Source organism: Mastigoproctus giganteus, chromosome 8 (genome assembly GCF_048544385.1).
Source record: "Mastigoproctus giganteus isolate SK-2022 chromosome 8, ASM4854438v1, whole genome shotgun sequence".
NCBI lineage: Eukaryota > Metazoa > Arthropoda > Arachnida > Uropygi > Thelyphonidae > Mastigoproctus > Mastigoproctus giganteus.
The window spans coordinates 168,284,999-168,300,193 of NC_143582.1; the positions used below are offsets into that span (position 1 = coordinate 168,284,999).

General features: G+C 37.2%; 1 protein-coding gene across 1 annotated transcript in view; it reads right to left on the reverse strand.

Moving 5' to 3' along the window:
• LOC150081996 (lysosome membrane protein 2-like) overlaps positions 1 to 15,195 on the reverse strand; it is a 302,034-nt gene that overhangs the window by 152,524 nt on the left and 134,315 nt on the right. Inside the window, exon 5 of the mRNA XM_090380393.1 lies at positions 15,055 to 15,146. Coding sequence (XP_090236519.1) covers positions 15,055 to 15,146 — 92 coding nt within the window. The remainder of the gene's footprint in view (positions 1 to 15,054; positions 15,147 to 15,195) is intronic.

Here is a 15,195-nt window from a genome sequence, read left to right on the forward strand (position 1 = left end):
AGTGCTAATATTTCAACAATCCATAAATTAATGGATTGTTGTCTAAAAATTAATGGGGTAAACTGCAGACTGATCAGTCTAACTGCAGTTGTAAGGAAGATCACAAAAGCAATAATTAAGAATGCAATACAGGATTATCTAGATATAAATGATATTCCCAGAACACAGCATAGTTTTGTAAAAAGAAACTATGACACTGTCAATGAGGAAGTACAGGAAATAACTAACACTGTTTATTCAAAGTTCAGAGCTCTTAAATTTGAGTTCCACATGACTGATTGCAATATAAACTGAATATACTGGGATCATGAACCAGCATCTTTAGCTGAATTACAGAATGGCTATACAACAGAAAGCAAATAATTATAATTACTGTTACTCTACAATAATGGGTTGGGATTAGTAATAGCAGTGGAAGATTAAGAAAGAACGATTATACAGCCTAAGCCAGGAAAGAAAAAAGGGGGGGGAGTGCATGTGCAGTAGATGATTTTATGTGAACCATCCTTCACATTTCTTTTAGGTATTTTGATTTTTATATATTGATTACTTTTTTTTTTTTTGGTAGTTGTTGGTGCATCGGCTTCTGTGGCCATAATGCACCTCCCAAGGTTTTTGCAGTACTTTGATCCAAGCCCAAGGCGGGATTCGAACCCGCGACCTTTGGGTTGCCAGGCAGGCACTTTACCAACCTGGCTAGCCCGGTCGGCATATTGATTACGAAAGAGCTTTTGTATTGCAATTGTTTTATTGATCATTCACACATTTCCATAATTTCAGATGGAAGACAAGATAATGGATTTATGATAGCTAAAATAAGAGATGTATACTTGTGATTGCAACATATCTAGATGTCTCTGGAAAACAGCATTGAGGTAACTGATCTTTTAGTTTAAATTGAGGGAATAGTGTTTAGAGAGTTAGATCTAATGTTTTTTCGAGAAAAAAATTAATGGTTTAGTTTCTTCCAATCTGAAGTTAACATTGAAATTATCACAGTGATGGGTATTTTAGGCAAATCTTTCTTTAACAGTACTGCACCTTGAATACAGCAGCAAAACGAAATGAAGTCAATTATATCCTGTATGTCACGGTTAGGAGAAATATAGTGAACCATTGTATCATTAGCCGTTGGTTAACAAGCATTCTGCTGTACATATATTGCTAATGGGCCAAACGCTGACTGCCTAACCTGTCTTTTCTCAATAGGTAGCATCTAAATATAGCATAACAGTGTGTGCCTTGTGCATCTTGTAATATATTGCGACTCAAGCTATGGTTTTTACACTTTTACACTTTTGGTTTTTACACTTGAATTGAACCATGCAATCTAAGTTCGACACTCATTGCCTTACCTAGTCTCAGATAGCAGCAAGATTTGGCATTGCTGCATAACAGTGTTGACGAGTTCGTCATGGTGTGCCTATAAGCTTTGGCAATTGAGTGAGAGAACTGAGAGTTCCTTCCTATCATGGATGAATTCGAGCAAGCTGTCCTGTCTTGTTTGTAGCAGATTAGTCGTGAGCCTGGCAAACCCATTTTGTAGATCAATGATGGATGTAGCATTTCTCGTGGCGTGGTAGAATCTCTTGTCGCTGGTCAGCAAGACAATGTAAAGTCCATTGATGTAAGTTACACAAGACAGAGGGACATAAACCAGCTGCTGTTCGGGCCCCTTTTCATACTCTAAAACCACCATATCAAACATGCTGCCTTGCAATTTGTGTATCATCATTGCACAAGCCAGTATATGAGAGGAAAGTATTTCTTTTGGCACAGACTGTGCAGTTGTTCAATGATATACTTCATTTACTTAAATGAGCTTTATCATTTAAGCTCATCTGCTCTGCAATTTGAGAAATTGTCCTGTTGTACATAATTAATATGTCACTATGGGTACATTGTTGTTAGATGGAGTAGCATTGCTGGTTGAAGACACTGCTAAATCCAACACTTGATTTTCTGTTTTTCTTTTATGCAATATCAATAGTCTTTTGTTCTCGCACATTCATTGTTACCTTCATCTTTATTTTCTTAGTCTTGTCACTTTTCATTCTTACTTGATACTCTTGAGAATGTTCTGCACTTGACTTCAGCATCGTTGAACACTCAAATTTTATTTTCAAAAATTAATTGTTTTATTGTGTTTTTCTAATGCAGTTCAACGAAATTCAAACAAATGGCATTTGAATTTTGTAAACCTGTTCACTAGAACTCGAGATGTACCGGTCATGAAAATAGGAGTCACGTGCTCTAATCACACTACTGCTATGTCAAGTTCTCAGCACAGACCAGTGGTGGGAGTACAGGACACATCTCTGGCAGAGGCCACAGATGACAATTACTTCTGTGATGCATGTTTTCATGACTAAGACTTACACTATTCTTCCTGTTACCATTCTTATAGAATTCCTCACAAATGCCTAGTTTCCAAAGTTGTATAAAGGCTGCAATTTGCTGCCAAAGGCTGCAATTTGCAGAACCAAAGTCTTTTGTGGTAAGAGATCCCTTTATTCTCCTCTAATCTCAATGTCCTTCCCTGCATTTGTCCCAACAGATCACTATCCTTCAATACCTGTATGCAGTACGATGTGGCCTAAGAGCAGAATAGTGCTGAATAATGTCTTATATAGCAGAATAATTGCCTCCTTATCTCTGCATAAAATTCCTGTACACTGCTCCCTGGTTGTACTGCATGGTTTCAGGAGGCAGGTTGCGACCACCATTATAACACAACCAATATTACCTGGCTCCATGAAACAAATTTTACAATTTCTCTGCTTGCATCTTCAGAATGGGCTGTCCTAACAATAGATACCCTAAGCTGCATTTCTAAATCAACCATGTATATAAACAATCATCCAATGTCATTTTAGCAGAGGCTTGATTTCTTCCTTTCCAGTCCAAGAAGGCACAGTCTTCCTTCTGAAATTCATTTCTGTATTGTTCCCTCCAGAATACTTAATTCCCACTTTATTTGTGCTTTTGAGACACCACTTTTTACTCCTTCGATTACAATCAGCATTTCTTGATGATGCAAGACTTTCCTTCATGTCCACCATAACATTTACTATAATCCCTGAAATCAAATCTAATTTATTATGAATGATAGTTATGTAGACCGTAAAATTTGCAAAAATGTAAAAATTCACCAATGCACATAGAACAATCACAAAAAAGACAACTGGCACAGGTAAGTTCTCAAACTTCAGATCACTTTTTTCCATTTGCAGTGACAATGTTTACACAAGCAATAGATGTTTGATACTAACTGCAGTGGCTAAAACAGTGTAGCAGTCAGAGCTTGAAGAAGATTAGCAAATTCTGCCACTCAAAGAAAGGGTAAAGTTGGAGAGGATATCACTGCAAGGAAAAAAAAAAAACACTGTATGATAAGCATCTTTTTTGCTTCCTTTGCAGAACCAGTCTTTTGTGGTAAGGTATCCCTTTGTTCCCCTCACTAATCTACATCCTTTCCTGCATCTGGCCCAAACATCAATATCCTGCAATACTTGTATGCAGTACTCAAGATGTAGCCTAACAGCCTAACTCAATGGAAATGTATATGCCTGGGATTTCTGAGAAACCCAGCTTTTCCTCTCCTTTGCCAAGACTGGGTCATTTGAATGGGGAAGCCACCAGTTTGCGGAAGCAATATTTGTATTTTCCTCAGAATTTCTTTCGATGGCAGGATGAGGCAAATAGATCTGTGGCATATTTGAATCCGTAGTATAAGTGACACCACTGGGGAGTAGTGTATATCACTGATAAAATCCCATAAGCTTTTCCAGCAGCCTGTCTACACTGCTCAGAAAATGTCTAACTGCAAAATTACTTGCAAGTCTTTTTTTTTTTTTCTTCATTTTTTAACTACCCTCATTGTTTTACCACATGGTTAGTATGTTATGCTAGGATTACTGCAAGATCAATAGGTATATTGAATATATATTCACACATGTGGAATTATTTAAGGAAGGGGATGTCAGACTTTTATCAAACTTTAACAGGTAGCTAAATGATTGTGATAACTGACAGGAAATTGGAAGAGAAACAGTTGAAACTTACCATAAAAAAAGCACCTGGGTTGGATGGTATCTATCCATTTATATTAGGGAAACAGCAAAGGAATTAAGCAAACCCTTAGCCATAATTAAGAGAGCATCTTTGGATTTAAGGGAGATTTGCATATCCCCTGTCTGTGGAGACAGGGGATATGCAAATGTTTCTCCAATTCCCACTACTTTGAGGTTTTTGCTTGTCTACTTTTTAAATGAAACCCCAAACATGAAAGGTATTAAAAACCTATAGTACTTGTTACCGTGCATGGGGAGAAGGAGATGCCAGAAACTTTGCTCAAGAGTCTAAACATGGTTTTCACCACTTCAAGCCTCCAAAATAAGCAAAGTGGTGGTATTACACCAATTGATGAGTCATCTACCCTGGGTGTCAGTATTAGAATTATATTAAAGTATTATATTATTAGTATCATGTTACATTAGTATTAAGTATAAATTCTGCTCTGGAGATTAAACATAGGTTTCACCACTTCAAGCTTTCAAATAAGCAAATTGGTGGTAATGCTCTGATTGATGAGTCATCTACCACCTAGAAAAAGTCAGTACTATTATATAGAAACAATATTATGTTTCTAATTTCTTTTAATAAAAAAAAAAAAAAAAAAAACTTACATGATTAGAACCTTCAAGTTACTTATTTACTATAATTAAAACACTAATTACCATTATGATGCACTACACAACACGTTTTTAATTACAAAATATGATATTCATGTCAAAATCACCAATAACAAGGATTTATAAATAAATCCTTAGCTAAATTTACAAATAAGCTAACAAGTATCACGAAGGCTATAAAACTATTAATTGAACACAACTTAGTAAGTTATGTTTGTTTGTTATTTGGTTTTTAGGAGCATTAGCAACTGAGGCCATATTGCTCCGAGGATATGCAGTGGTCATTCCCTGACCTTTCCACATCCTCCGTATTTGATGGTCACGGGCTCGAACCCCGGTCTAATCAAGAAGCGTGTGCTGCTCCTGCCCACCTGGCTACGGAGGCGCCAATTAGTAAGTTAATCAGAAGTGGAAACCCTCATGGATTGATACTTGGTCTACCCTTACTTCTGATTTTTGATGAAATCAAAATAGAGAGTAGTTAATGACCGCTTCATTCCAAGCCATCCTAAAGGAGTGCCAAGCAGCACTCTTTTACGATGGCTTGGATAGACTTCACTGATCAGATAAGCAGCAACTACATTGTAATGTTACTAAGGGTTTGCTTAGTTGCTTTGCCGCCTCCTTTAATATAACTGGATAGATCCCATCCACCCCAGGTGCTTTTCTTATGTTTAACTTCAACAGTTTCTCTTCCACTTTGCTCTCAGTTATTACAAAATCATTAAGCACCCTGCTACAATTTGATAACCTTCTGCCATTTTCAAACCTTAATGATTCCTCACGTGTGAATGTTGATGCAAAATACTCATTCAGTTTGTTTGCTATCTGAGCAGGATCATCACCAGTCGAACCATCGATGTCAAGTGGACCAATCATATTCATCCCCTTCCTTTTAGAGTTTATATAAGTAAAGAAATCCTTGCTGTTTTTCTTAGCATCTTTTGTCAAGGATTTCTCGTAATCTGCCTTCGCCTGCCTAACCTCCTTTGTAACTTGGTTACAGATCAACTTGTAGCTATCATAGGCTTCTGTGTCACGTGTTAATTTGTATGCATCCCATGCATTTTTCTTCTCTGTTACGAGTCTCATTAGTTCATTTGACAACCATTTAGGCCTAAACCTTGAACAATATTTCTTAATAGGTATGAAACTTTTAGTAGCATCCACGATTAATTCCTTGAATGCTTCCCACTTAGAATTTACTGTTGGTAACATCGTCAGTTGATCCCACTGTACAGAATTTAAAAACTGTCTGAGACCACTGTACTCGCCTTTACGGAAGCAAAAACCCTTTCCTTTACCCCTGATGGTAATTAAATCTTTAAGTAAATCCCACGTCAGTACACTGTGATCACTGCCACCTAGTGGTTCTTTTATCTGCAAATTCCTAATACATGAATGATCACTGCTGATAACCAGATCAAGAGTATTACTTTCTCTGGTTGCCTCTCGAACATGCTGCTGCAGAAAACAATCATCCAATAAATCCACAAATGTCTGACTAGTGTGTGAGTGCCCAACCCACAAGTTCCAGTCAATATCTGGGAAGTTGAAATCCCCCATTATAAGACATTCCGATTTACTAGCCCACTATTTCTCTGTACAATTGTTCATTGTACTCATTCGAGTCATTAGGCCTATAACACACTCCTACTCTTATTTTTGTTTTTGCAGTGCTTATGTCACACCAAACTGACTGAACAGTGCACTGTTCATCTATATCAACTGGATGCACTTCTTTTGATTTTATGTTTTTCTTAATTAACAGCATAACACCTCCTCCCTTCCTATCCTGTCTATCCTTTCTGTACACATTGTACTCCCCAAATTCCAGTTCGGCATTCCTTATATCAGTGTGACACCACGTCTCTGCTATCCCAACAGTATCCGCCTTTGATGTCTTGACCAACACTTCAAAAATTCATCAAATTTATTTACTATACTTCTCGCATTGGTATACATGCAAGCATACATGCTCCTACTCCTATTCGTTGTTACCCTAACACATCCCATATACCCACCCATTCCACGATGACTGCCACCTGTCCCTGAAACCCCCAACACCCCACGCTCCAGGTCGCTACTTATTCTAATAGAAGTTGTGCAAGAATCACCTTCACCTCTGCCTACGGCTACTGTTAAACTATTAGTCCTTGTATCCCCCCAAGCTATCAGTTTTCCAACCCACCCAACACTGCCTCGATAGCATCAGCAAATATTCTTGCACCCTTTCTATTTAAGTGTATCCCATCCCTGTAGAAGCAGTCTCTCCTGTTAACAAGTACAGTCCAGGCTGAAAAAAAATTCTATCCCTTGAGCCTTGCACAATCTTTCCAGGGCCGAATTGATCAACAAGGCTCTCATTATATACTCCCTCCTATCGTGTCGGGGCAGAATTGCAGACACTTTCAAATTCAACCCTAATTCACGGCTTTTTTTCATCAGTGACCTGTACTTGTCAAGTAATTCTGCCGGTCTCCTACTCTTGATATCATTAGTGCCAACGTGTACAACTATATCACCTTTTGTGCCCTTAAAAGATGATATCTGCTCTACAACGTCATCAACCTTTGCCCCTGGCAGACATACCCTGGTCCTGTTCCACCTATCCTTTTTACAAAGGATGTTTCCCATTTCCCTGACAATAGAGTCACCAACAACTACTAGTTCCTGAGGGACCAGCACATTCTGCCTTGGAGGTTGCCGCTGTGTTGCGTGATGACCAAGTGCAAGCTCTGGCGTTGATGTGGGCAGCTGAGAGCCTGATGGGCCCTCAATTTAGATCTTTCGAGGGCATCCACCCTGTCCTTCAAACTCTCATATAGGCCCATAACAACGCTGAGTTGTCGCCTGATTTCCTTACACTCCTTACATCGCACACACACAAAGACATCCCCCATGGCAATATCATGTTCTGTTCCAGATAGTTCAGCAAACATTTCACTAGCTGCACATTTTTTTAGGCTTTAATGCGTTGGAGAATCACCCCCCTCAGTTCTCCCCCGAGTCACAGCACTCCTGCCACTGTGCCCATTGCTTTGCTGCTCTAGTTTGGGGCATGATACTTTAAATTAATAAAATCAATAAATTAAATGTCAATACTATGCTATCTAATAGAAACAGTGAAGCGTATTACTGTTTCTATAATTATATGTTAGATCTACCTAGCTACCTCAATTAAAAATTTGAATTCCCTATCACTATATACAAAAACAATGCCTGCAATATTCGAACGAATATAACAGTTTTATAAAGTATTACGTATATCTACAAAAACTGTTTATATACATTAAAATAAAAATAACCAGCGTAATTAAAACTATAAGACTACATATTGAGTACAATATAAAATAACAATTATGTAAATAAAAAGCAAACACTTATCGTTTTTTTCAGAGCCTGTAACTCGCAGCTGTATTTTCTAGACAAGTAAAAAAAAAAAAGTAAAGTGCAGCCATTATCAACCCACTGCAGGGTGGAAGCCTCCTCAACAATTCATGCTGAGAGAAATGGACCATAATCTGCCACGCTGGTCCAGTGCGGGTTGGCAGATCGACCGTATTCAGCAGTCAGGGGCTTGAACCCCGGTCTACTCAAACAGCGTGTGCTACTGCACTGCCGCTCCTGCCCACTCGGCTACGGAGACTGCAGCAATAATTCAGACACAGCATGGATTTGTTAAGGGAAAGTCTTGTCTGACAAATTTGATAGGATATTATGTGGTTTCAAAGGAACTGGATGCAAAAAATAATTTTGATATCATATTTGGATTTCAGGAAAGCTTTTGACACTGTTGCACATGGAAGACTATTGTACAAATTGGAGCAGAATGGTATTAAGGGTAAGTTGCTACAATGGATAAAAGGATGGTTAAGTGGAAGAAGACAGAAGGTGGTAATCAATGGGTGCTGCTCTTCGTGGACTAATGTTATTAGTGGAGTCCCACAGGGTTCGGTGTTGGGTCCACTGTTGTTTTGTATATTTATCAATGATATTGATGAAGGTATATCAGGCTTAGTGTCGAAGTTTGCAGATGATACAAAAGTTGGCAGGGTTGTTAATGATAGTAATGGCAGTGTGCTATTGCAACAGGATCTAGATAATTTGGGCAGATGGGCTAAGAAGTGGCAACTGAAGTTTAACCTTGACAAATGCAAAGTACTGCATATGGGTAGAAGTAACCCCAGAGAAACGTACCAACTGTGTGGTACTACACTTAAGGTGGTAGAAAATGAAAAAGACCTTGGAGTAATTGTGCAGGCAGATATGAAGTTTTCTGAGCAATGCAGACAGGAACCAGGGCAGGTAATGGGGTTTTGTCAATGATATATAGGAATTTTGCTAGCAGGGAAAAGGAGGTGATTATCCCTCTATATAAGGCAATGGTCAGGCCATGCCTTGAGTACTGCTTACAGGTCTGGAGGCCTCATTTTAGGAAGGATGTTGATTTACTTGAGCGTGTACAGAGAAGGGCAACAAGATTGGTGAGGGGAATGAAGGGATCCTCTTATCAAGAGAGGCTTAAGTTCTGCAAATTGCAGTGGCTGGAGACTAGGCACCTGCGTGGTGATCTGATTGAGGTGTATAAGGCCTTGAATGGGTTCAGCAAGCTGAATTCTGATGGGATCCTTCCACTTGTTCAGATTACAAACCTAAGGGGGCATAAATTCAAATTAAGAAAAGACAGATGTAGAATAGATGTGCGGAAATTTGCCTTTAGCCAGCGGGTGGTTAATTGCTGGAACAAACTTCCATCTGTCGTTGTGGAAGTTGATAGGTTGAATAAATTTAAGGAGGAACTGGACAGGCATTTGGAGGAATGGTGTGATTTTTTTTTTTTTTTTTTTTGGCTGATGCTGCATAAGCTCATACATTTGCTTTCTTGCATCACATGCCACTACTACTACTACAATTTGACTTTGACCATTGGGAATAATCTAAAAATAGATATACACTTCTAGAAGCTGAAGGAACAATTGAGAATTATGATATAGTTATACACAAAGTGTATAACTATATCATAATTTTTTTATTTATTTATACACGAAGTTATCTATGTAGTGCAGACAGGTAGCAAGGACTAATGATGTCCTGATGATTTACGGAATAATTGCTTGTAGCGAATGGGAGGTTATAATTCCACTATACGGGGAAACTGGCAAGACCACACTTAGAACACTACATCCAGGTATACACCCATGTTTAAAAAAAAAAACCAAAAAACATCTGATGAGACTCACAAAATGTCACCCATACTAAATGAGAAAGCTATCTAGTTACCAAGCTGCAAAACGTGTTCACCAGATACCTTATAGGGGATCTGACTGAAATTAATGAGTAGTTAATTTTCACATATTAACTGTAGTTTATACCAGGGAGCATAAACTTAAACTAAAAGGAAAGAGGTATAAGTAAACTGCAGGAGGTTTGCTTTAGCCAGTGAGTACTTTTATACCATCATCATCAAGAGGAGTGTTTCCATTTACAATGGGTTTCCTCAGCCTACAAGTTATTTCTTATTAGGAATTTTTTCCTGCCATAAAGTGCGGTTCAAGGTGTCTTGGTCGGTTACGCCTCGGGCTGTCATGCACTCCCATACTCCATCTATCCATCCACCACCATCTATCCATCACTGATGAACTCCATCCACAAGTTTGCCTCTTCTCTTAAACTGCAAAGTGACTAGCTCACATCTAATTATTGTAGCTTATTATTTGTTATATTATTTTTCTATTCTCTAACAGATTAATTATTAATTGTTTTACCGGTAACTTAACTTAATACAATCCTCTTTTGTACATATGCTTTTATTGTTTGAATCTATATCAATGTTTATCGTCCTGTTGGATTTCATATTATTGTTATTATGTTTATTGATCTGATCTCAGATACACTGAGAATGGTTACCTGTTGTGTATCTTGCTATTGATAAAATAAAATAAAATGTCCTCCTAGATCTTCCTCTTCCAGGAGATATCCATTCCAGGATAGTCTTTGGATATGTTTTCTTGCATCCGTTTTACATGTCCATACCATGTTAGATGCTTTTATTTGATGGTGTCAATAAGTCTTTTTCACTTCCATTTTTTCCCTTGTGTCTTCATTCTGTTTTCTGTCTCTTCTAGAAGTTCCTGCTGAGCATCTCCAAAAATCCATTTCTGTGGAGAGTAATTTGTTTTCCGCTTGCCTATTCAATGTCCAGGTTTCCACTCCATACAATAGAAGACTTTGTACAATTGTTTGAAATATAAGTTTTTGTTTTATTTAGGATATTTTTGCTCCACAGAACAGAGTTAAACATGCCGATAGACTTTCTGCCATCTGTAATTCTCTTATTGATCTCTGCTTGGGATGATCCATCACTTTGTAAGATTGATCCCAAATATTTAAATTTATCGACTTGTTTGATTTTAAAACCTGCAATATTTAGAACATGTCCTGGCCCTGAAGACAACATTTCAGTCTTGCTAAAATTGATTTTTAGACCCCATTGTTTATATTCCTCAAACAATTGATGACATGCATACTTTGCATCTCCTAAGTCTTGCGTTATCACCACCTGATCATCTGCAAAAAGTAAATTGTGAATATAGGTGTTCTTATTAATCAGCAATCCCATTTTATTACATTTTTTTGATCAGGATCTTAGGCAGATGTAGCTTTAAATTTTGAAAAGTGTTGGTGACATGCAACAACCTTGTAATAAGCCTTTTGAAGTGTGGAATTAGTAGTAGTAGTAGTGGCATGTGATGCAAGAAAGCAAAATGTATGAGCTTATGAAGCATCAGCCAAAAAAAAAAAAAAACTCACACCATTCCCTCCAAATGCCTGTCCAGTTCCTCCTTAAATTTATTCAACCTATCAACTTCCACAGCGACAGATGGAAGTTTGTTCCAGCAATTAACTTTAATTGCTGATCCCACTTTAATTCTGCATCTATTATTCCTGTAAATTGCCTTAATAATGTTAATCAGTTGTCCATCAATATTTACCTCTTTCAGTGCTTCCCATAAGAGTTTTCTTGGAACACTGTCATATGCCTTTTCAAGGTCAATGAAAATCATAAAGTTTTTTTTCCTTTTGATTGGCATATTTCAAGGATCTGTCTTACTGTTGAGATATGATCTATACATGGCTTCCCAGGTGAAAAACCACTTTGTTCTTCTGATACCTTTTATACTATCACTGGAATAAACTGATTCCACAGGCAGTTGGAGAAACAGCTTGAGAAAATTCAAAAGATCAGCTTGAATCAACACAGGAGGTCTTGGGTTGTACTGTTTTCTTAAGAGCTGTGTCTATGTAATAATTTTTTGCATGGTAATATAACTGTACATCCAAAATGGATCAGCTTGCATCAAGCTTACTCTTCCTTCAGCAGTCACCTGCTTCAGATAAATGCTAAAGGAAAAAGAACAAGAATATTCATAATAGATTGCTGGCCATGTGCAGTGAACATTGTTACTCAAACTATCAGGGTGGCAAAGAAAGTTCAGTATGCAATAGAAGCAGAAATCTTGTCTCTTTCCACAATATTATTGAAAGATCCTCCCATTACTCTAACAATATCATGCCTATTGGGACTACCTTGGCTCTTCGGGCTGTGGTAGTTTGCCATCAAGCACAGCAAATAATGTCCTTTCCCAAGTTATTCTGGGTCTTTTAGCTTACATAAGCTGCAAATATGTCTCTGAAAGCACTCAGAGGTCATCTGCAAGACCTGAGACTAATTCACTTAGGTGCAGTGACACTTGTACCAAGGCTCCAAAAGTCACAGAAGTCCTCAGAACAATGCAATTTCCCTTCAGCTCTCCTCCACATTTTTAAAATCTTTAAAAATATATACTAGGACTCAAACTACCCAAAAAAGCAGCACTGGCAAGACTTCAAATCGCTACCCAATTGACCCACCTGCTTTTCCTCCCTTCCCAATGCTCCTAACAATCACATTCTATAGGGACATATCTAGGGGAGAGAATACAACCAATCCCATTTATTTTTTTATTAGATCATAGTTTAACTTGTCACACTGCCTTACATCTTTCCATAATAATCACCATTGCAAAAAACTCAAGACTCAGACTAACTACTATGGTATGAACCAACAGATTATTGTCATGGAGGCACTCAAAAATCATAACACTCCAACTCATACTGTTTTCCATCTACCCAGGTGTGCACCAAGGGTGTTTGCTACCTGGGTGCAAGAAATAATTGGCCGCCCTTTAGGCTTTTTACATCAACTGTTTTCTCATCAGTCAATGAAAAGTTAATGAAGAAGAGTTTGATTCATATGTACATGTTTTATTCTGAAGACTAAATGCAAAAGGCATAATGTTATGGGTTGAAATTAACTATATAATATTGGTGTAAATACACGGTAGTTTGATTTTATCTCAAATTGTGGCTACCTTCACAATGAGATACCAGGTATTGCACTACTTCGAATAAACAACGCTTCTCTAATAGACTAAATGTTATTTATTTTCAGTGGGTACCACCACCCAGATGCATTTCAGAGCTTGGCTCACTCATCGGTGGGCATCTCCTTTATTAGAGAAGCGTTGTTTATTCGAAGTAGTGCAATACTGGTATCTTATTGAAGGTAGCCACAATATGAGATGAAATCAAATGATGCCTTTACACTACCTTTACAAAGTTACAGAAAGAAAATAATTGCATAACATAAAACAAATGGTTTATCTTTCCACATTTATCAGAAATATGAGACCAAAAAAGAATAACAAAAATAAAAATTAGACAGATTTAAAAAAGTAACTTGCATTAACTGCAGAAAAAAATTTTTTTACAGAAATATCAACACAAAATATAAGAAATGCAATATTTATCACAACAAAAAAATATATATATCTATAGTAAACTATATTAACAATAACAATTGTTTATTTGTTATTTGGTTTTTAGGAGCATTAGCCACATATACCCGGAGCAGTATGCTCCGGGTATATGCAGTGGTCATTCCCTGACCTTTCTATATCCTCTGTATTTGGTGGTCAGGGGCTTGAACCCCGGTCTAATCAAGAAGCATGTGCTACGCACTGCTGCTCCTGCCCACCTGGCTACGGAGGTGCCTACAATAACAATTGCATTACCTATATGTCATTATGTAAAATCAATTTTCCTTGCTTTTTATAATTTTTTGTTGAGATTTGTAATATAAGAATTATATAATTTAATGGCCTTTAGAGTCGGCGCCCCTAAATATTCGGTGCCTGGGTGCAATGCACTCTTTGCACCCCCAGGCAGCATGTCCCTGCAATCTGCCTATATACACTTCAGAGTAGTCTGAAAACTTTTGAGAAGACTAAATTTTTTTCTAAGACTACAGTATCTGGAACAGAGATATAGTATTACACCACTATTATATTATTTGAGGGGCACACAGGAAGAACAGCCAGTCAGAGTAATTTTCCTTAATTAAAAAAAATAAAGAAAAGACATTGTTATTACCTACAAACAGATCAACTAACTGACAGTGATACAAAAACTTAACCGACTTAAATGAAAAAAATATTTATTCTGAATCATTATCAAAATTACCACTCCAGTCATCTGATTCTTTACTCCTGCTAGTTGCAAAGGCAACTTTTTTAAAAACATTTCAGCCTCATAATTTGAGCAAAACTGTTCAAAATGCTGAGGAACCGAACCTTTTTATTTTTCTGACTTTATTGCAAAATCAGCATGCAATCCTTTTAGCTCATTTTTTTTTTTTTTTTTTTTTAAACTTAACCCTGCCACTCAGCACAATCGCTGACTGGTAAGAATCTAAATAAGATTCACAGTGGACTCACTTTTTTACATAAAGCAGTTGAAGATGGTCTGTACAGTTTCTGAATATATCAGAAGAATAACTGATGACTGTAAATGGTGATGACCTCTCCCTGCTGATTCATGTTATTTCTCTTAAATCCTGAAGAATTCTGAACAAGAAAATAATGGTGTCCAGTTGGTTACATAAATAACAATGGACTCTGCCATTGGTATTTATGTAACCAACTGGACACCAACTATTATTCTTGAGCAGCATCATAATAATTCTTGAGCATTTTATTTGACTGTTTCCATTTTCCTAATACTCAGACAAAATCTTTAATATACTATCAAATTAAATTACTAGTTTAAAATCAACCAAAACCGAACTAATAATTCTTCTCCTGCATCCTTCATTTGTAAAATTTTACTATCATTCCCGTAACGTGTATATTGGTGTTAGTATCATATTTCCGATTATTTACCTATTTTGTTTAAAATAACATTTGTCATTTTCTACCTTATTATCAACATCCCATCCCAAATGGATTTCTATTAATCAAGAAATTCAATGAATTCTTACCTTACATTGTTCCACTTTTGTATGACAGAAAACTTATCAATTCCATTTAGTCCAGTTGAAACTGTAAATATTCCATCTCCAGAATTATTTTTCTGCAATGTTCATAAGATTAGACATTATGTATTATAGGATACTCCTCAA